At 39.6% G+C, this 23,068-nt stretch overlaps 3 protein-coding genes across 18 annotated transcripts in view; 2 read left to right on the top strand and 1 right to left on the bottom strand.

The window, feature by feature from the left end:
- The window catches only part of topbp1 (DNA topoisomerase II binding protein 1), a 976,277-nt gene that overhangs the window by 409,842 nt on the left and 543,367 nt on the right, over window positions 1-23,068 (bottom strand). The gene's annotated exons all lie outside the window — the stretch shown is intronic.
- Window positions 1-23,068, top strand: part of madd (MAP-kinase activating death domain) — a 230,960-nt gene that overhangs the window by 132,366 nt on the left and 75,526 nt on the right. The gene's annotated exons all lie outside the window — the stretch shown is intronic.
- On the top strand, window positions 6,541-22,227 carry spock3 (SPARC (osteonectin), cwcv and kazal like domains proteoglycan 3). Of its 2 annotated transcripts, XM_010782603.1 has the most exons (12): window positions 6,541-6,629; window positions 6,801-6,923; window positions 14,057-14,065; window positions 14,166-14,205; window positions 15,820-15,928; window positions 16,829-16,937; window positions 17,081-17,189; window positions 17,450-17,563; window positions 17,672-17,893; window positions 19,195-19,257; window positions 19,341-19,478; window positions 19,967-22,227. In XM_010782603.1, the coding sequence occupies exons 2-12, from the start codon at window positions 6,801-6,803 to the stop codon at window positions 20,122-20,124; spliced, it is 1,194 nt and encodes a 397-aa protein (XP_010780905.1). In that variant the 5' UTR covers window positions 6,541-6,629; the 3' UTR covers window positions 20,125-22,227. The 2 variants fall into 2 exon arrangements, with proteins under 2 accessions (XP_010780905.1, XP_010780906.1); XM_010782604.1 differs by lacking the exon at window positions 14,057-14,065.

Raw genomic sequence — 23,068 nt, 5'->3', positions numbered from 1 at the left:
CCAGGAAAAACACTTTTTTTATTAGAGAGTTAGCCATAGTAAAGAAGGAAAATACATTCTGTCAGAAGGCGTACTTGTGATAAGATATAGAACAATTCGTTTTCTCTCACAGAAGGCAAGGAATGAATGATCTGTTCTGCATGGAATTGTTTCTCAGTAAAGTTGCCAGAAGTCTGCAGTAGTCAGATCTGTCTGAAGTGATGACCTGGTCAGCGCAGGGAAAGAACAGCCAAGCGTTTGGTGGCAGCAGAATATTAATACACTGGCTTATGTGTAGATGCTTGAAAACAGTCTGGAGTTCTGTCTGGCCAGACAACATTTTACAAGTGCTCTGGCATGCACAGCTGACCACTCTTGGAGTAGAAGAGGTTGACATATGGGAGAAACTGGGAGCAGAATTGGCATTTGAAGGAGTAGCTGGTTGACATGTTAGAGGATAAGGGAAGATGGTAGAGTTATGCAGAGAGAGAGAACGACTTCCTTTTTCTATTTGAAAGGTTCAAGTTGATTCTTAATAAAGGTGTTTCTGATCCATTGGATGTGAGGTGTAAACATGAAGGGAGGCGTGTGGCACAGTGGATAGAGCCTTGGTGTTGGGATCAGGGGAGCACAGGTTCAAACCCCACTGCAGTCAGCATGTCGTTGTGTCCCTGGGCAAGACACTTCACCCCAAATTGCTCCTGTGGGGATTGCCCATAGTATTGAGTATGTAAGTCGCTTTGGATAAAAGCGTCTAACAAGTTACATGATGCAGGATCAGGTTTGAGTTGCAGAGATGCTTCTGTGAGAATGAATTTAGTATATAAGGAATAAGGATTTTCTTATCTTACCTCACATTATTCACTTCATTAAAAGGAACTCTCAAAAGAGTCTCACATGTGTCCCGTAGTCCAGCATTTTCATGGGGAAGAAAATGTATTATTCACAAAAACACAATGAATCCTGGAATTGGAACATATAATTCCTAGGATGTAAAAATATTACTGAAACTGAATACACAGCATGTTTTGTAAAATTGTTCACACATGAATTTCTCCAATTAAAGTCCTCAACACTATCTGAGACGACAAACATTGCTTTCTTTGAATAAATCAGCAGCCTCGATAAACTCATTTTTCACGAGACCTGACATCTGTAAGAAAACAGTTCTGGAAGTGAGATAATAGAGATAATGGTACATGCTTCACAGTTAAAATCGAGTCTAAGACTTGGTGGATAATACCATTCTTACATGGCTAAGAATGCATTCTGCTAACCTTCTTTGGGTTTTAAAGTTATTTTGTTTTATAGATGTAAAAAGGAAATAGTTGTTGCTGTCTTGTACAGATTATTCTTGCAAGTATATGCAAAGAGATTTGATGAATTATTGAAGGGGGAGCTGTAATGCAAATATTTTAATCTTTTTCAGATGAGTGTCCAATGTGAATTTTACACTATCAGTATTTCACCAGCCGTAAGTTATCAATGTGCATCGAGTAAGCAGCAGTAATTAGGTGCAGTGGTAATGAAATCCATTACAACAACCAGTGATAACGCTTTGTCAATCCGATGATAGTTTTTTCCAATATCAGTGAAATATTTTTGTTTTAACTCAGTGGTCATTTTCCAATGTATTTTTTCAGTTTTAGCATAAGATCATATTGAGAAGTTTATCATAATTCTTTGGCAAAACAGAAGAAACATATTTTAACATATACTACAGTACACTAACACAAGTGCTCAAAAATAGTAATTAGTTGTTGTATTTGTTATTTGTTTGTGCTAATACACTGCTTAATGAGTGTATGCAAATCAGGTTTGTCCAATAATGAATTAATTGTTGGTTAAACAACTCTTTGTATGGATTAATTTGATTTGGAGCCCAACTTTACATTGTGCACTAAAATCGTCCTGTTTCAGCTTCACAATAAAAGTGCTGTTCTTTTCTGTTTGGTGTAATGTGCAATGATCACCACAAGGGGGAGAACCATCACCATAACCAATACATATACAGTATGTTCTTATCATTACATTCATAATATTCTAGGGACTACGTGAGGAAATTCTCATCTGCATACTTTTTACCACTCTTTTCTTAATTGTATGCATGTTTATTTCCTGATCACAAATCAAAAAGGCTCTGAGTGTATTAACCACCTGAACATGTTACATGTGACTCTGGCTCGCCCAGCTGCAGATCAAAGACATCCTGTTGATCATTTAACTGGAAAATTGTGACTGTAGATACATATCCAATGGGGAGGGCAAACTGATGCAATAATAAGTAAATGCTAACTAATATAAAATGTACAACTGGGTGCATTTACAAAAGTCATTTAGGTATCATACCACTTTTGAAAGGCAGCTACATTACTCTCTATTTCTAAATCATAATGAAAGTGGCTTTTTGGGTTGCAGAAAGACAGGGTCACCTTGTCAAATTTCAATGGGAGTAATTTAAATGTGACTAACAGGGAGGAGTCTAGGGTCAGAACATCCATCCATTTTCTACATCGCTCATCCTGCATTGTCTCCCATACCCTCTAAATCTCTCCCTCGTTCTCTCTTCCTTTTTTGTTTCTTTTCCTTTCATACGCTTGCTTGCTGACTCTCAGGGATGGCCATTTTGTTTCTGCCGGCCTTATCTCATGTTTGCAGTTTCCCTCTCTGTCATTACTTTGCTATTAGTTTTTCATCCTGGGGCTAAAACACAGGACTCACACTGACCTCGTAGTCACAGCTATGCTCCAAAACGTCTGCTTTGCAAGATAACACACAACCCACACCTCCCCTCTCTCTCTCTATCTATCTCTCTGTCTCTTTCAAACACACATATATGTACAGCATGTTCAAAATAAATCTAGTCACATACACCTACATATCAATGTGTACACACCTACACATACTAAGCACCAGAGGAAAATTCTCTTCACACACATTGTTTTTTTCCACTTTGCTAAAACGGCATAAAGCAGTTACTAAAAATGGGGTGAATCTAACCAACCCCAGAATGTTTCATTTCACTAAAGAACAGTAATTGCAAGAAGTCGAGGAACACCTGAGTCTCTCTATTTCAGTACCTCTCATTTCACATGATGGAAAAAGGCAGAGGCGGCGAGGGACAGGGAGATTAGTATTATGATACCAATTATTTACAACGTTGTAATTTAATCTCCCGCAATACTGTTTGATTGACACTCATATCATTAAAGTATATTAAATCGATCTACATTGAATGAGGGCAAGAGGGGGAAAGTTTTTCTTCAAGACCAAGTGTTTGTGGAAACCTTTTCTGCAATATCTACCTCTAGTCTGGGACTGCTTTTCAGGGACGAAGCCCCATAATTTCTATTGGGGAAATCTTAATGCATTGACATACAGTGCCCAAGGACCCTTTTTTCTTAAAGGAAGCTTTAATATGTCATAGTAGAAAACACATATATTTTTTTGAAACGCCTAAATGATGGTTGAATGAATTGCATTTAGCTGCTCCAGTAGACCTCTTTCATGGCAGACCCCTTTGACATGCCAAGCAAAAAAAGAACATTAATAACATAAATGGTGGCTGTTCAGTTCAGCCAGTTTTAGGGCTTGCTATTTGCTGTCTCCTTGGAGTATACTAATACTTTATATGTCTTTATTGAACAAGGACCAATGCGTTAAATACAAAATGACTGCTATGCAAAAGGTCTGTTTCAGTGTCGTGGTAATGTGAAAACTTGTGTGCCTCAACTGAACAGACACCTTATTGGGATGAACAGCAATACTTCAATCTTAATGTCAAACCTTCCTGATGCTCTTGTGGCTGAATGGAAGTACATGTCTCTAGCCAGGTTTGAAACTCATGTGGAAAATGTTCCCTGAAAAGTAGAGGATTGTATAGTGACATAGGGCCAATTGATGTGGAAAGAGATGTTGAACAATATAAAGTGTCATCATAATGTAAGCCATATGTTAATATATATTCTTGTATGGTATAGTAGAGAGTGGCACTGACTTAGTAAACTGCGATGATGAGGTGCACAGTGAGCTATTCCGTTAAGTCTTTCAAAATTCAGCCTGATGAATAAATTATTTCGTTATACACTCACCCTAATTCTCTCGTGATGGATTTTAAACTCCCTTTCACCCCAAACCCCCTCGCCTCACCTCCCTATTTTTTCTAATTTCTTCCCCCACACTGTCTTAGTGAGCAGGTGCACGGTGACAGAGTCACTGGGCTGTGAAATCTCAGCTCCTTGAATCACGCTCCATGCCTCTCCCGTCCTAATACACACACACACACACACACACACACAAACAAAACACACACACACACACACACACACACACACACACACACACACACACACACACACACACACACACACACACACACACACACACACACACACACACACACACACGCGCAAACACACACACACAAAGGCAGACTTTTTGTCCTATTTTTCTTAAACTCCTTCCTTTCACCATCTCTTCTCTCTCATCTTTTCTCTCTGCTCTTGTAGAGATTAAGTCAACATTGTGCGATTCTGGATTTACTCAAAGCAGAGAAAAAAGAAACAAAAAATCTAATTACAGTGGAATGAAAAATCTATAAAGAGTTTCATTAGGCAACAACAGAAGTCTGTGTGGGCATGCTTGTGCGGATTTGTGTGTGTGTGTGCATGAGCACTCTGTGTGTCTCTCCTGCATATGTCTCTGACCACATCTACATCTTTAATGTCTGTGACTGAATAATGTATGAACCCCTGGGCTGGAAGACACACACATAATACACAAAACACCTCTTTTACTGCATCAATCTTCGGAAATGTCATGAAGTACAAGTTAGCAGAGCTATAAAAGAATGCCACGTCATCTGCAGTCCTTTACAATGCCTTCTACACAACTATCTTTCCATAGCTGATCACCTTGTGTTGTTTTGAGAGGACAGTGTAAAATAAGATCCGTGTCTCCAACCACAACGGTGTCTCTCTACCACCAATTTCCTGTTTACATGTTGCACACTTCCTGCTGGAGGGAACATAGAACTAAAAACAATTTTTTTGTAATTGTCTTCACCTTTTGTGTGCCTATGCAGTTCACCAGTTTGCACCTAAGTTGCGCTCCCCCCCATGATACACTCTTGTGCATCACTTTTATGCAGTCATGCATGCTTCATAGTTCTAATTTGACTTTCAAATAGCTGAACCCTGTCATCTTTTCCACATGCCCACACACACACTTTTTCCTCTGCCTCTTATGAAGATGAAGATGTGAAGCTGAGGTCAAGGTTGGTTTCTACAGCAACTGTGCATAATAATGCCATGACCCATCTGACCATCAGGCTTCTCTCTGAAGAGCCTCAAATAATATTAATTCTCTCTAACTTGCTTCCACTCTCCATGTTTGCAAGATTTATGCTGTTTTATTTCAACAGCATGCACCATTTTCTTCTCTGTCCATTGCTTTAGCTTGATCAACTACAATTTCAAATAGGAGAACAAAAACAGAAGAAACTGAGTTTACAATCATCGCAGTGAATGCAGATACTTGAAGGCTCACTGAACAGTTTGACAACTACGAAAATAATGTGACTCACGTGGCTTTACAGTCACCAGATTTCAATGTAGTTTAACATCTTTTGATGATATTGACCTGACGTGTTGGACAGCGCTCCAGCACCAGATAACCTTTGAAAGAAATTATTAATTCCTCAAGTAGAGTTCAGAAACTTGTAGAATAACAAAACATATTAAACAGGATCTGATACCTCTCGATGGCCTGACACTTTTTTAGTTTTTTCCGTTAATTGTTGTTGTCTGTCTATCTATCCGTATATTGTCAGCAGTTGCTGTGGCATCCTGTTGTGGTCTAACACCACAGCAGCAACTACACATTTCCCTCCTTGAAACACCTTCAATAACACATAACCACTGTGAGCAAGCATATTGGGCTTTGTAATACCTAAAGGGTGGTTCTATATGTAGACTATCTTCACAAATCTTACAGAGTGAGCCATTTAGGTGCATTTATTATGAAGACTGTCTCATCGTGTGGCATCATTTTACAGTCCTGAGCTAACCTCTGCCAGGAATGTGAGCAGAACTCTCTCATGAATCACTACTGTAAAAACAAGCTGGAGCGGCTCCCATGTGATGGCACAGAGGAGAAACATGGGAGAAGTAAAGGGCATAAACACTACAGTAGGCTAATTATTTTAGGAAAGAACCCTTTAATTGTATTTTAAGTTATATAATAGTTAAGATATAAATAGTTATATACCTTATCATTTTGTGTTAGTTTGTCTAGTGTTCATGCCATCAGTGAAACACTACAACCTTCTATATGTGTCTTCTAAACGTTATCATAAGATTGGCTAGAGTTTTTTTCATAGGTCGTAATCAGTGGAAGACACTCTTGCGGTGGCCCACAGTGAGCCATCATGACCGTTTCCTCCGCACTGAGGAGAGGCAGAGCTGAAAAGAGGGACAGAGCGAAGGGGCCTCGCACGGTGCCATGCGCGTTCCCGTTTCTGCTGCGCACACACAGCCGATGCAGAGAGAGAGAGAGAGAGAGAGAGAGAGAGAGAGAGAGAGAGCTGTTATTACTAGTGACAGAAAACGGCAGCGAGCACATACAGTCTGGAAAGCAGCTGATGCGACAAGGTAGGAGAACGAACACCTCTGCATCATATTATTATTATTATTATTATTATTATCTGTTGACGTTCATCGCTGGTGTGATGGACATCAAACTGCCTCTGTTTTTAACGCGATTGCGGTGTCCTCCAGCCTGATCGGATGTCCTCTCTCCGTGCTGTTGTTGTGTTTCCGCAGATGCTGTGCGTCGCCTTGCTGTGTGTGTGCGCCGTCGCCTTCGAACACGTCTCCGCTCGCTCCGACAGCGGCAATTTTTTGGATGATAAGTGGCTCGCCGGAAGATGGGATAAATTCAGAGATGTAAGTCATATTCCCGGCTTATATCATTAGCGCCGTTTCCCTCCTCATTATCTAATTTACAGCCCCCCCACACCCCCCTTTTCTCCCTCATTGGTTTGTGATCATGCGCTGCTCGTTTTCTAGTTGTGTCCAAGCGACGCGTCACGGGGCCCGTTTGTGTTGTGTGTCACAAGTGCATGACTCGTGCCACCGAGACAGTAAATACACTAGCGATACTGGGATGATCGTTGCCCGTGAGTGTGTTTTTCTCGATTGCAGCTCTTTGCTTTGCAGAGGTAGTCGAGGCCTCTGTGAAACACAAGTGCACATAGCCTAGCTGGCCGAGAGGCACCTTAGAGTCCCCGAAAAAAGGGCCTAATTATGGGCAGGTATGATCGAGGGAGTCCGCAGCAATGAGGCCTACAGGAGCTTTTTAAATGAGACTGATTAACACCTGCCAAAGGGATAGGCTAGTGGCAAAAACAGAGTGAGATAAAATAGTGACACTCCCCCTTCTCCAAAATGCTAGCGTGTGTCGCCAGATAAGACAGTCCCGCATGTGTGTCCAAGTACTAAACATTATCCAGTTTGTTCATTCAGTGGCAGTTGATATTAGTTTTCATTGTTTAGATTTTATTTCAAAATACAGAGCGACTGGAGTGATTGTTCAAAACTGGATGGAGCATTGTATGCTTGCCATACAATGTTGTTATTCAAGTGTAGGCTTTTGTGGCTTTTTAATTACATTTGTATTGCATTTATATGTATGTTCCCATAAAATACAAAACCTAAAATGTTTGACTATAGTGGAATGAATTGTAAATTCATTGCAGGCTACAATGAGTTTGTTAACAGTGTTTTTAAAATAGTGTGTTGGTTTTTCCTTAGAAGGCCAGCTGTGTTTTATTTTGGGTTTGATATAATGATATTTTTTAGCATGTTTAATGTGCAGTAGTTATAGACGCCTGTCCTTGGACTCATTCAAATATTTCAAATAAAGTCCTAGATCTCCAGTGACTAGGACCAACCCTGGCCAGCTTAGAATAACTGCATTCATGATGTTCACATGTACATTATATCCACTGGGCATCAATCCTTTAGTGAAGATACATCATTTTTACTGTAGCGAGACACATTTATACACTATAGTACATCAGATTTAGATTATGGATAAAATACTGTGAAAATCACTACTTTTATTTGAAAATGAATCTCTCAAATCACAGAAATCGGTAAAATGCAAGGAAAAAAAGTCTGATTGTGCCTTCCAGTATTACAATGTAATTAAGCTTTTCAGGTGGAGTATTTGTTGGAAAGATATCTTGCCTCTAACCACAGATTACTGGGTCGACACTAGCAGACATGATTTGTACATGCTTGCACTTGCACTCATTCTCACAAAAACACTTTAAGCTTAAAATTAAGCATGTATGCACAAACTGTTAATGCACCCAAACATACATTATAATAAACAGGCTTTTTGCTCAGGAACTATGGTAAAAAAATAACATGGTCAACGCATTGCAAACTAGCTTTCCGGATTTTCAGAGAGGTAGACGAAAGCAAGGGCAAACTTGTTTTCAATTTACATTACATTACATGTCATTTGTTAGACGCTTCAAAGTGACTTACATACATACAGTATTGTGGACAATCCCCACAGGAGCAATTTGGGGTGAAGTGTCTTGCCCAGGGACACAACGACATGCTGACTGCAGTGGGACTCGAACTTGCTACCCCCTGATTCGAAGTTCAGCACTCTATCCACTGAGCCACAGCCACCTTTAAATGATAGGAGTAGGTCTACATGTTCATGTTTTGAACGTGTAACATGTATTTTAACCCGCACTTTTCAATGCCCATCTCAATTACTGTAAGCGTGTGAACCCAGGGGCTCAGGTGGTCCCATGTCACTCACCACAGGTTCAACTACTGATAAGGATTTTGGATTATGCAAATAGGGTTTCATGATTGGCCATTTGCTGTGCTATTTACGGTTAGATGAGTTTAACTCTTTGAGAAACATACTGTGTGTGTGTGTGTGTGTGTGTGTGTGTGTGTGTGTGTGTGTGTGTGTGTGTGTGTGTGTGTGTGTGTGTGTGTGGCAACGAGTGGATAGTTAACTCATTTAGAACAGAACAAAAAGTACAGATAGAAAGATACCTGAAAAGGAGGTATACAGGGTAATGAGATTGGAAAGAAAAGACGACAGAGAGCAGAGTGGACTGAAGGCTGTGTGTGCATTCACAACTGTGTTTTAACCTTGAGGCTCAGGCATTAGAGGTATAGGTGTCATTTCCTGTCTTAGTGCTGTGTCCCAGGTTCTATGTGTGTGACTGTGTGTTTCTACATTCTTTCAAAGAGGAAATTATTGTACACACATTCATTCAACTGAATAACTGAAGAAGCAGTGACAGATAGTCTTGGGAAACTTACTAAGCTTTCTCTTTGTATTTGTGTTGCATGTGAACATGTGGAAAGCAGCTGATGTTCTCAGTGTTAAAAATATCATAGCCCCTGTACAAACATATACCCATATATAAACTAAACAGTGCTTTGCTCGAGATGGTGGTGAATATGTAGAACGTGCAAAATGTACTTCTGAGATGCATATCCTACTAAAAAAAGTGTATGAAAAAACGTAGATTGCCTGATTGCATCTACAATATCAACTTTTTAACAACTGGAGCTTGTACACCTGCCCTTTTTAAGATATTTCTGTTTGGTGTTTAACCATGCTAACCCTCAGGTTCAGCCCAACTGCTGCATAGCAAATTAGCAATTGACAAAGCTACCATAAGCTTGCTACTTAAAACCCCTAAGTGCTGATTTAAAGATGTTATTTAATATGATTTACACATCATGACATGACAGTTGAATGAAAAGATGTAAAACAGGGCATTTTTTTACATTATTTTTACATTTCATTTAAAACTAAACAGATATTTTCCTCTCACTGTGAACTGTGAAATGATTAATCCTGAAACATATTGTTCTATGTATGCACAGTGTATATAACTAAAACAAACGCACACCTATTTTTGGAAGTTTTGTTGCAGCTTGTGATGTTGCAGCTACTTCCTGTTTACAATGTTGAATGGCTTTGATTGAGCAGAGCTACAAATGTCACCTTTAGCAACACATTATAAGAATGTCATTGCATTTAAATGTTGTAACGCAACTGACGTTAATCACAAGTTTGAAGTTTGCGAGTATTAAGGAACGATTTTACACACAAACTAAGTAATGGTTTTACAAACAGATGTTTCTGTCTCCCAGAAATGCAGGAACCCCTCCAACACAGCTATATTCTTTTTAACTCATGCACTGGTATTCTATGCAACACTTTGCTCTACTGTGATTTACATTTTACATGTTAGGCATGTACTTTGTACTTTAGCTTTCATCTTTCACCGAGAGTCATAAGTAGGTCTCCTGCTAAGTGCGCTAGATAGGATCTTGGCCACTGATTTACTGTACGTCCTGTTAGGATGGTTGGAGAGCCTGGGGCCTTTTTTGCAGCTCTGGTGCCATCTCAGAATTTTTAGACTTTCTGCTCAGCTTTTATGGACTTTAGCCAGCCTACAGCCACTGCCTGAGTCAGGAGATAAGCTGAGGAGAAAGATAGGTTTTATAATGTAAGAAATGAAGGAAAAACAAAATATACGACATGTGATGAAGAGCATGACGCTAAATTGCAGTTTAGGAGGAAATTGTTTGGACCAGCTTAATTAGATCAGAATACTCCTTTTCATCATCATCCTCTCCTGCCCTCTCTTCTTCTGTCCTCTCCTCTCGTCTCTCTTTGTGTGTTTTACTGTGCACGGATGTCCTGTGTAGTTTGTGTTTCGGAGGGAAGGTACAGAGCTTGAGGCCTTTTCCACTTCAAAGCACCTCAGTGTGTATTCATGTGTGTTTGTGCGTGCATGCATGCGACAAGCTTGAGCAAGACAAGCAGAGCCAGTACAGTGAAAACATGCACATATTTCTCCTGTTGGACGTTAGCGGGAGGCAGCAAGGATCCAATGAAGCCACTCGGACACAATTAATGGGGAGGATTTGTGAAAATCTGATGTAAATGTAAATAAAGTTTGGCAACACTTTATCTTGATAGCAGTATTAGTTTGCACACAAGCACATTAGGATGTTTGCCAACAGAGATAACAAACACACAGTATTGTGTCTGGGTGTGTTTGTGCACATGAGGAAAAAACGGTTGAAACTGCAAGGAGAGAGAGCAGGTGGAAAGAGATGGAAAGATAAATTGAAAAGTTGCTATTTTTAGCTCACACTCAGGAGGCCATTAGACCTATTGTTGAATTTGAGGTTTTCTGTGGGTTATTGGAAAGTGGGTGGCTGGTTGCATGTGCAGTGGAGTGCATGCATCCAGTTATTTGATGCTTTGTAGTGCTGACACATTCTGGCACTACAGTCAAGTTTATTTTCTGAGTAAGCATGTATATGTATGTGCATAGGTGTATTTGCGTGTGTGTGTGTGCGCTTGCGTGCGTCAGTTGATTCCATTAAGGAATCAGACCGCAAGCACTATTGTTGTCTTGACTGGTCCAGAGGGCCCGGCTTCTTATAATGCAATGTTCTCATTATTCAGTTTCAATGGTCAGCAGTGCCAGAGGGAAACAGAAACAAAAGTACCTTTCTATTAGGCTTTATCTTTGCTAATCTTTCTGTATGCATGTTTTCTTTATATTAAGATGTACTGTGCGTAATTCTAAATAGAAAAAAAGACAGAGCCAATGGCCACTGTTGAACTCTTTCGTAACAGGGACCATTTTATAAGGTGGAAAGTCGAGAGGTAGAAGTGATACAGATGCGAGGCCATAGTGGAGATACAGAGGGTCAGAATGTGGCAGCAATGACGGACGAGAGGGATAACTTAATTAGAGCTGAGAAAAAGCCAGAGTTGACCCTCACCTTATAGAGTGCAAGGAAGTGAGACAGACAGAGACTCTCTGACTCAGTGAGTGTTCTGCTTTTTCAAAAAATAACTAACCTTATGGCAAACTGTGTCAAAGTATAAGGGTTTGGGCCAGACATGCTCTCAACATACAGACACATACTGTAGATGTCTTAATATTCAGGCCTCATTTCTGACCACAGTAACCAGTCTAGGCCTGCTGTATGTGATTAAGCCTACTGTGTAATATTCAACATTTCCAATGTGGCAGCACGTATTGATAGAACAATGTATAAATTGTATTGATTATAAATCCTGCAGAATCAATGGCAATGATATACTTCAAAATAAAAGACACCGTCAATATTATATAATGAAGGTCAGTAACTCTGTCATTGCCTCTATGGGTTAAATTAAAGGAAACATACTGCACATTACTGAAACTGCCTCTCGGTCCAAGAGAACATATTGTACCTGTTAACAAAACTGAACTGAAAACCTGCAGGAAGTTAACAACCACATTTCACCCAGCCCTGAAAAAGATACATGATGCGTTGCTAATATGTCAAACCAGAAACAAAACATGCGCTCCAATATTAAGTAGTGGAGTATATCACACTTTACTGGAACTTTAAAAAAAAAAATACACATTACACACCAATTCACTCAACTCCACTCAGACCCTTTAACTACTGTAGTGCAGCTGGTATTACAAATGCAATTGTTGTGCAGGCCAATAGTGTCTTATACAGGAGTAGGTCAATCATTTTTTTTTGTTGCATTTTTAAAGCTGAAATAAGGGGAATTTTCACTGTTCCTCACTTTCTTACAGCATCATAATTGATCACTGTCTATACTTTACTATTGCGTCACTCATCTCTGACTGCTGTTGAGGAGCAAGGTGTGAATATTACTCTTTACTGTTATTGAATTTTAAACATCCTGCTGAAGATTTGCACAACATTGAATGTACAAATGTACAATAGAGGGCTTTACTGTGTGGATAACACACACGTCTCATCTTGGCCACACTGTGGAATTTATGCTGATAAGATGTTATTTTTCTCGCCTCTTTCCCTCCCTTCCTATTTGTTCTGGCATATAGAATTTAATGAGTCACACACACACACACACACACACACACACACACACACACACACACACACACACGCACACACACACGCACACACATAGACATTCATTTGTTCAGAAGAGGTTATCGTTGTGACAGAATGAGAGAGAACATGCCGGAGATTGAGAGTAAACCAGTGAATGAGATCTAAGGACTGAGTTAAAAAGGCACACGGCTCACTATTTCTTAACATCGTTTCATTTGCCTCATGAACCAGAAGCCCCTGGGTGTGTCTCATCCTTGTCCTATTAAAAGCAGGCAAATCATTCACCTTCATGCAATCCTTATTTAGACTGTTGAAACTCATCCACTGGCAACAGATTGAACCGTTTGACTTCACTGTGTCCAACAAGGTTTTAAAAAACACTTTACTTTTAAAACATTATGGGAAAGGAAACGCAATTTATGTGGGAAATAACAATTTGAATATGATTATTTTTCTATAATTTGACAATGCAGTATTTTAAGTATAGAGAAAAAAACAACTATTGATTACATTTGCTTTATTATTGGACTTTTATATTTAAGGTCAATTGTGTAATTGCAATGTCAGTGGCCTCATTTACAACTTCATCGATTACAAAATGTGACAAAAGGTTTGCTTTGATGTCACTGAAGACTCAATCCGATGCATATTCAACAATGCTAAATCTATATTCATTTTTTTCTGCTGTGTAATGTAATGCTAATCTTACTGGCTTATCATTATTTAGATTGCCCCAATTTCATTTTATGAAATGTTCTTGCTTCCCTTATCTTTAAATAGCTCAAAACATTTATGTTCTTTCTCAAAGCTTTTCATAATCAGTTAATTGAAAACCAAAATATTCAAGTTTAATATTCCTTTCACATTTTTAAACAGCTCTGCCTGTTTTGTTGATGTGATGTTCTGACTTCATTGTATGTGTATATGGTATAACAAATGTGCATGAGTTGATATTAAGGAAATTATGTGCACGTATCGGCTCACACACGGGTCCCTTGCTTTGCACAAAGCTGCTGTCATAATATCAATATGTCATTGACCATTAAGAAATATATAATAATAATGATAATAATCAAAGTGTATTTCTTATTTCTTTCTCTCTGTAATGCTTTCTCCTAAAGGAAGTGGAGGTTTGTATGATTGCTCAAAAATCTTGTATTTGTCATGTTTTATTCACTTTAGATGTCACCTGGACTATGTTTTTTATGATTTTGTTTTACCCTGTTTCAGGAGCCTGGAACATGGACTCCATCCAAGCCCTTCGATCAAGGTGGGTGTGAGGAAAAGAGCCTCGAGTGCTTGTGCTGTTGGCTTTGTGATAAAACCAGAAAACACTGGAAAGGAGAAAGATAATTCATACCTCTTCCGCAGCCAAGCAAACCTTTGAAATGTATTTATAGAGTTTTGTTAAAAAAATGTATCTGCATATGGATATGTATCTGGAGGTTTTTCTGGAGAATGTCGACATAAAGTTAAAAAGGAATATATAAGGGTTAAAATGTCATATACCACTGAGTTATGCCTACTTTTATTTGTTATGTTAGTGTGATGCCTATCATTAGTAAAAAGCCACCATAAGTAGCAGAATTCCTCAAAGTCATTAAATGGCAGTTTATGTCAAGGCCGTTTATAAGAAAAAATTAAATGTCATATTGAAACAAAAAGAAAATAATGTTTGCTCAAGGTAACCCGATGTAACATGGAGACTAAATGACAAAAAGTGATCTTGAAAATGTTTGCAAACATCTCAGCTGAAAAAGAGCCCATGCTGATTTAATTAGTCCATTGGACTGACCTTCTAAAACATTTAGTTTCTCTGTTGTCTCTTCGGGTTAACTTAGACCTTCAAAAACATTGTGTTGCTGGAGACTTGTTACCAATATGACTTGTGATAAACAGTGGCTCTGCAGACATACTATCGCAATTAATAGTAGCAGTAAGGAAAGGATGGGTAACATCTCATTCCCTTCTCCAAAACAACCAGTTGATACAGTATAGCTAACAATTTTCCTTGTCTTTTATCATATAATTTTACAGCAAAACAAAAACGAACACACTCATACACACATTCAGGCAAACTAGGACATTCACACATTCACTCTCACTTATTACTTTATCTCACACACACATCGACACACACACATTATGGAGACAATAGCATTAGGAGCTGCGTTGGAGGATGGAGGCAGGATAATCTGCCAAAGCTGCTCAGGGATTACAGAGGGGTTCTTTAGACCAGAGGTTATTCAGAAACTGTTCTGAGATCAGCCGAGGGATTTAGATCCTGCACCATAGGTGTAAGGCTGAAGGCTGAAGGCTGACAAGCGGTTAGAAACCGCTAGTTTGTCTTTACCAACAGAGCCTGAGACACAGATCTAAAATCAGCTCTTCAGCCAAATATGGCCCTTAGCTGTGAGATCTGATACCAGATCAGTTAGAGGATTGCTGCAAGAGCACCCATGAGACTCAGTGCAGAGTAAGGTCAGAAGTGGCTCTCTTACCAGTTCCATCTGTTTTTAGCTGTAAGGATACTTAATGGCATTATAGCTTCAGTTCTTCGTGATAGAGAAATTGCCAGTATGTGATGAAACAGTGCCAACAACAACCATGAAAACACACACATAGATCTCGTACACCCATGCACACAGTGTGGACCTGTGAAAAATGAAGAACATGGTTTAGTAATTAACTATTGATCTATGATTTAAAAAAGAAAACTAGAGGAAAATGTAACCCTGGAAGATTTCCTCTCTGATTATGCTTATGGGCTTCGTCTCTCTCGGAATCTGTTTTAATAAAGACACTGTGGTTTGGTTGCAAACATATAAACATTACACACTGAAAGGACTTATGAACCTGTATCTCTGTTTGTTTTTCTTTATAGGCCTTGATCCAGCCAAAGACCCATGTCTTAAGATAAAATGCAGTCGCCACAAGGTGTGTGTGGCTGAGGATTATAAGACTGCCACTTGTGTCAGCCAGAGGAGAGTTAGGTAAGACCATGCTTACAGTCACTCACACTAACTCACACACCAACAAACACACTTTCTTTTTAATACAGACGTGAGTTGTATCCGCGCCAAAAATGAAACACAAATACCAGTGGATTAGGATCAAATCAAAATTAAAATGTTGTATCACTCCCTCCCTCATTTTTTTTTTTTTTGCTCAATTATTCATGCAGCATGATAAGTAACAGCACCAGAGGGGTGGCTTTCTTTTTTTCCAGCTGGTCCACTGGTTGCCTGGCTCTCTTGTGACTGTTGTGCGACAATACTGTTAAGTCCAATTACCCCAGTCCTGGCACTACCTTACAACGGACACAAATCCTGCCAAGTGATATGAATGGGCCTGTGTGTGTGTGTGTGTGTGTGTGTGTGTGTGTGTGTGTGTGTGTGTGTGTGTGTGTGTGTGTGTGTGTGTGTGTGTGTGTGTGTGTGTGTGTGTGTGTGTGTGTGTGTGTGTGTGTGTGTGTCTGTGTGTCTGTCTGTCTGTCTGTCTGTCTGTCTGTCTGTCTGTCTGTCTGTCTGTCTGTCTGTCTGTCTGTCTGTCTGTCTGTCTGTCTGGGACACTGCAGACTGGGCAGAGGACAGTAATGTCATACTGACCTCATTTTCCATTCTTACCAGCAACACAATTACCACTAAACATTGCCAGCAAATCACAAAATAATCACAAATACATCCTTATTCTCGTTTCTGAAATTGATGTAAGAACAAGAAAATCAACTGTGGATGCAGAATGCTTAGACTAAAATGGTTTTGAATAAAAGAAAGATAAACAGTACATTGTGATGGAGATCAGGTCAACTGCATTGTTTGAAATATTTTCATTTGCATAGTCAAATTTTAAGTGTGTGTGTGTAAATCAAATCCTTTGAATGTCCTCTCTAGTTTCAAAGATGCCAGCTTGTTCCAGAGTCCGGGGTCAAAGTGCACACCCTGCCCTGTGGTTCACCCCTCTCCTGTTTGTGGAACCGACGGCCACTCCTACTCCACAAAGGTACCCCAACACCCTAATTCTTTCCCATAATAGAGACATCTGAGCACTTGTTTTTTCATTTCCCCTTGAAGAGACACACATCCTGATTTTACTTCCTCTTCTGTCTGGTCCCATCTGTCCTTGTCTCTTTCGCTCCGGCTCAGTGTAAGTTAGACTACCAGGCATGCATCACAGGAAAGAAGATCGCTGTGAAGTGTCCTGGCATGTGTCCTTGCCCAGCTCAGCCTGAACAGAGCTCTGCAGAGAAGAAAGGTACACATTTCTGCACACACGACTGCATACTGCAAGATAGGACACTTTGCAGAAGAAACAGGAAATTCTTCTCAATTAAAAAGTCTTTACTGGTGTCCAAGCCAACGTTAAAGCCCCTTCCAGACACGCTGAAGCCCTTCTGTCCTGATAAATTGATACTGAATCCCTACAAGTTTATTATGTACTGTATTTGAACATGACTTATAGGTACAAAAAACATAAATTAATCATTATTAATAATGAGTGTTATTGTTTCTCAGTGTGCAGTGAGTCGGACCTGAAGGAGGTGGTGAGTCGTCTGAGAGACTGGTTCAGAGTGCTGCATGAGAATGGCATGCCTAAGAGAGTCAAGATCCAGAAGCCAGAGAAGAACAGTAAGTGAAGTGGCACTAAGAAAGAGAGAGAAATGAGAGGAAATCCGATAATCCATGAGATACCTGGCTGCATCTACACTCTCTTATTTTGTAACATTTCCCCCGCAGAGTTCGAGGTCGGGGCTTCCCCTATTTGTAAGGACCCTCTGGGCTGGATGTTCTCCCGACTGGACACAAACTTTGACGTCCAGCTGGACCAATCGGAGATTAAGAGCCTCTACCTGGACAGGAATGAGCCGTGCTCTGACGCCTTCTTCAAATCCTGCGATACACATGCCAACAAAGTTATAACCAGCTCTGAGTGGTGCACGTGCTTCCAGAGGTTCACAGGTACGGCAGCTCCAAGCACTCACATGCAAATACGATTTAAAAGTTAAATGAATTCAAACCTGGAGAAACATGCAAATACAGATTCAGCTTCTGTCTCTTGTGATGTAAACATGGAAAGTGAAGTTCTCATTTTATCCAAATATTTGGTCCTACTTTCTTTTTTGGATAACAAAATACAGGTAACATGAGCAGACAACGATACAGGCCTTAAATAAAACCCCAAGTAAGCCAAACCCTATTTAGAAAATGACAAAGACAAAAGAAAAAACAAATAAAAAGTATGACCCACTTAACCAATGTGTATCTCTCCATTGTGAACATCCATTACAATTGACTGATTTTCAGGTTTGTCTAAGACCTACTGTAGAGGCTAAGCCAATGCTTTAAGCCTCTGAGGATCCGCTATGTTGGCGTAATTGACGCACACAAAGTTTCATACAAAGTTTCCAGTTAAATACAGTCCATTTATTTCCTGTTCACTTGTGTCCATTCAACTTGCTTCATTTTTTCATTCACAATACACAATATTAAGGTTCACACAGTACCTTTTGCAAATGTTTGTAATCTCTTGTTTGTGTGTGTGCTCTATATGTGTGTGTTCTCCGTGTGTGTTCCGTGTGTGGTCAAAAGCTGTATGGCCTTCCAGCGGAACCTCTAACCACAAACATAGGTTCCTACCTTTATACCCACAGTGTTAATTGGCTCCTACACCTACTATAATGATCGCAATTTTGCAGACACACTGTCTGTGCAATAAAGGATTTAGTTTGAACTCCAAATGAAATATTTTAAAGTAATTAGCCTTCGTTTGGCCGTTTTGCCTGTCTGATTGTCTCATGTCTTTTGCCCTTTCATACTTCTTGTTTACCATTGCAGCAGTAACTCAGTTACATTGTTTTGATAACCAAACGAAGTGAAGGCCAAAACAAACAAAAGACAAGGACCCAAGTTTTAATGAGACAAAGCTTTTCTTCAATGGATATAAATATTACAGAGATCTTCCATTCAATCAGAACGGCTTACTTTCCCTTGAAGCAATTTAATATATTCGGAACACAAACATTCTAATATATTGTGTTAGAATGCAATTGGATAAGACGAAGATGATGGTTTTTGGTCATAAAATGTATTCATAGATGAATCACTAGGCTGCACTTGTAAAAGCTTAGGCAGCAGGAAAACAAACTTCAGGACAAAGGCAGAGTATCTCAAAGGGAGAAAACGTTCACTCAAACAGATGCGTTCCTGGAAAAGCAGACTTCTGCAGTTTGTAACCAGCGTCCTGTGTCTCTCTTTTTCAGATTCCCCTTGTAAAGCAGAGCTGTCCAGCATCAACAAAAAGCAAGCTGGGAAGAAACTGCTTGGTAAGACACACACACTGAAACACACACAGAAGCCCTAGCAACACAGACTGTGGGTTACCCTAACTGGTGGTGTGAATGTGTAGGTCAGTACCTGCCATCCTGCGATGAGGAGGGTTACTACAGGTCCCACCAGTGTCACAGCAGCAGCGGCCAGTGCTGGTGTGTGGATCGCTATGGCAACGAGGTGGCCAGCTCACGCATCCATGGCCCTGCAAACTGCGGTAGGCAAAACTCTGAGGAAAGTACAGTGTCATATTTCTGGGCTTGTGTGAGAGAACAAAGCCAGACGGTAGGATTAGCAGTGAAGGCATCACGGAGGAAATACTTTATGTCAACACCATTTTCTAACTTCTGAAATCTGCCACTTAGCACTGTGTATTTATTGCATAAACTGTTGTTGGATCAGATTATATTTATTTGCTTGATTGCAGAGAGTTAGATTGATATCACTCTCATATCAGTCTGTTCATATTGAAGCTACTGTCAGCAGCCAGTGAGTTTATCTTAGCGTAAAGAATGGAACAAAATCCACCTACCATCCGTGTTTATGTATTTCTTGGCCTGGGAATTCTAAGTGAACCTCGTCCTTAATGTGAGGCTGCTTTATGCTAAGCTAAACCTACTGGCTCATATTCAAAGTGCAGATATAAAAGTGTTTTGAATCTTCTCATAGTAACTTTTTTTTTTACTAACTAATAACTACTCCTAGGCGTGATTTTGGAGTCTTCTGGCGACCTGGGCAGCGGAGACTCACTGTTCACCGATGATGATGAAGATTCCCTTGTCCTCGAATACCAGACCGGGATGGACAATGAGGACGACGAAGATGAGGATGACGACGATGACAACGACGAATATCTGTCGTAATTTCAAAAAACTAAAACAAAAAAAGATAAAAGAGAAAACTGTTTGTTTGGTCAAACTGCACGTTTCTAGGTGACTCCCCAGGCAGATACTTAATCGTACTAACAGCCTATGGACTACTCTCTGTGTATTGTTTGTTCATAAGTTAAAAGAAAAGACAAAAAAACAATATTCCTGGCAAACGTTTATCATTTCTCTTTTTCTCTAAGTATAAAATATGATTGGTTAATGACACTTGTTCACTTGTGTGTCAGCAAACCAGAGAACATGACAAGGACTTTATCAACAGCCAATCCAATCCTTTGGATTTGGTCACATGTGCAAAGACCTCTCCCTTCATTGGACAGTCTGTGTCTTCTAGTGTGTCCTGTCCTTGTGCAGCACTCTAATGCCTGAGTGTGTTGATGCTTGAGGCGCATTGTTAAAGAGATTTTCCCTTTTTTATTCCTTCATCCTGCCCCCCCCCCAGCCCCCCACCCAATTGCTCCTTATCAAATGTTCCTGTGTATAGGTGGGATGTTGATGATGTAGATAAGAGAATATTGCACTCTTTAGGTTTCTTTTGATCTTGATTTGTAACTGTGACTGTAACTGTGTGGAAAAACAAGATAAGCGTTAGACATGCTTCATTAGGAGAATTAAGGCTACAAAAAAAAACAGTGTGAGTTGGATAACAATCAGAACCGACATGCTAGCTGTTTTCACAGAGACACAAATCAAGTCAAATCATCTCAACGGCTCAGCAAAGAGGAAAGACAGATTACTGCTTGGCCGGTGGTGTAATGGGGGAAATATTATTAATATCTATTTTTCTAATCCATTGTTGGATGAATACAGAAGATGAAACAGATTTTTCGTAGCATGTCTAATACTGCGTGATGTTGTTTCAGTCTGTAGATCCAGAGGCTAAACCTTTACGGAACTCAAAACATAATGGTGCTTGAGGGGAAAAAAAATACCTCAAGCGTGTACAGATGAAACTGCACTTGCATAGTTATAAACTGCTTGAGCTACAAATCTGTGTGATTTAAAAAAAGAAACATGTTGTTGACCTTTAATATGTCTTTGAGCTTGAAATCAACCTCATCACAGCTCAGAAGAAGAAAACATTATGTTTGAAATGTTCAGTTATGAGTCTTAATGTGATTTGAGCGTGGTATTAAAAACACGGAGCCATGCAGAGCTCTAGAAAATGTCTGGGGGATAAAGGGTAAGGTGTGCCTTTTTCCGGTAAGGACAGATGGTGGTGATTGTGGGAGAGGCATGCTTACTGGACTGAATTAAGCTCGCCATTAAACTGCATAAGAGTGGCTTTACTGTCAAGCTCGGATACTACTTGGGTTTTGGTATGGCTTGTGTTTGGGTCTCTCTTACAATAGTGTTACATAGGCCATATTTCAGATCTTTTCATTTGTTACATGATTGATAGAATGTAGAGAAGCACAGATATACTTAGCAGATAAGACATAAAAACACACTTAGATTCTGCCGGATTTGAAAATGTTTTATATATTAGTACTGGCTAGAGGAAGCTTTGATTTAGAAAGCTTTATATGAAAAAAAAATGATCACCTTTCATTGTTTTGCTTTCACTTTGTTTCAAAAGCTTGATTTGTAATTTATCTGCTCTGACAACTTATATTGTTCATCTGTCTGGGCTGAAAACTGATCCCAGATTTGCGTATTCTGTGACTGTTTATGCAGAGCTGTGAATAGCTGAGCTCCTATGTTGATTTTCAATTATTAATCTGCCTTTGGGCTTCATTTTTGAATCAATCCATTGTTGAAATTCCATGTTAAGATCTGAAAAGTGCCATCTTACTGTGTCCAATAGATTTTTGATTTTTGTTTTGCTCCCTTCATTCCTTTTAACTTGGAATTTCAATTCACTTATAGGAACAGGAAAACATTTCCGTCTTAAAGTGTGCTGTTTCATGAGTTTAATGATGACATGCAAATCATTTTGATGACCTCAGACACTGTAGCCACTCCCAACCAATCAAACACTGTCATCACAGCCCAGATAGTGTAAAGGTTATGATACAGATGCATTTTTTACAGTGTATGTATGATTTGCTGAAATAAAAGCTATATTGACCAATGTTAGCTTGACTGTATCATTGAAAAATACTTTGCGGACAGACTGAATGCATGCAGCAAACTCTTGTTTCCCTATTTTGTGAAATTTCAGTTCCATGTTTTGTTTCAGTTCTGTATTTATGGGCTACATTTGAGAAAAATCCTGGTCTAAAAACTGAGGATATTTGATATAAAAAGTTACCAATGTAAATTTGTAGGAACTGAGAAAGCACGAGTTCATCATTTCTCATTTTCTTAGGGTGTGCAGCTGCTATTGAGGTGTGAGAATTCCTAGATTAAATGACACAACACCTGTCATGAGTGGAAGTTCAAAGTTTGCATCAACATTCAGAGTTAATTTAAAAGGAGAGAAGGCTGACAGTCAGGAGTTTATAACTGCTTTTTTGTAGGCAAAGAGTTCTGTGTGCAGGAACATTACTGCATTATGTAGGAGAACAGGTGAATATTTTATGAGTCACCACCACACCCACACCATACATGCAGTTAAACATGCAGCACAGAGAAGCACATGTAAACATATTTAGAGAAAAAAAGAATACACTAAATGAATTAGTACAGGACAAAGACACATTTACTGACCTAGAAAAAAATGTCCCTTTTCTTGCTGTAAACAGGTAGCAGGAAGTCACACACTGTGTGTGTGTGTGTGTGTGTGTGTGTGTGTGTGTGTGTGTGTGTGTGTGTGTGTGTGTGTGTGTGTGTGTGTGTGTGTGTGTGTGTGTGTGTGTGTTGGCAACAGGAATGGTCAGCAGCAGCCAGACAGGGAAGTCACTGGGTAAATATGTAAGGTTCATGTTCACGCACATTTCCTCCGACTGTGCGTACCAAAGAAATGTGAAGCGATACC

Source organism: Notothenia coriiceps, unplaced genomic scaffold (genome assembly GCF_000735185.1).
Source record: "Notothenia coriiceps isolate Sejong01 unplaced genomic scaffold, NC01 NC01_scaffold00024667, whole genome shotgun sequence".
NCBI classification, from domain to species: domain Eukaryota; kingdom Metazoa; phylum Chordata; class Actinopteri; order Perciformes; family Nototheniidae; genus Notothenia; species Notothenia coriiceps.
Note: the sequence above shows the minus strand (reverse complement) of the source record. Positions and strands in the feature narration are given on the sequence as shown.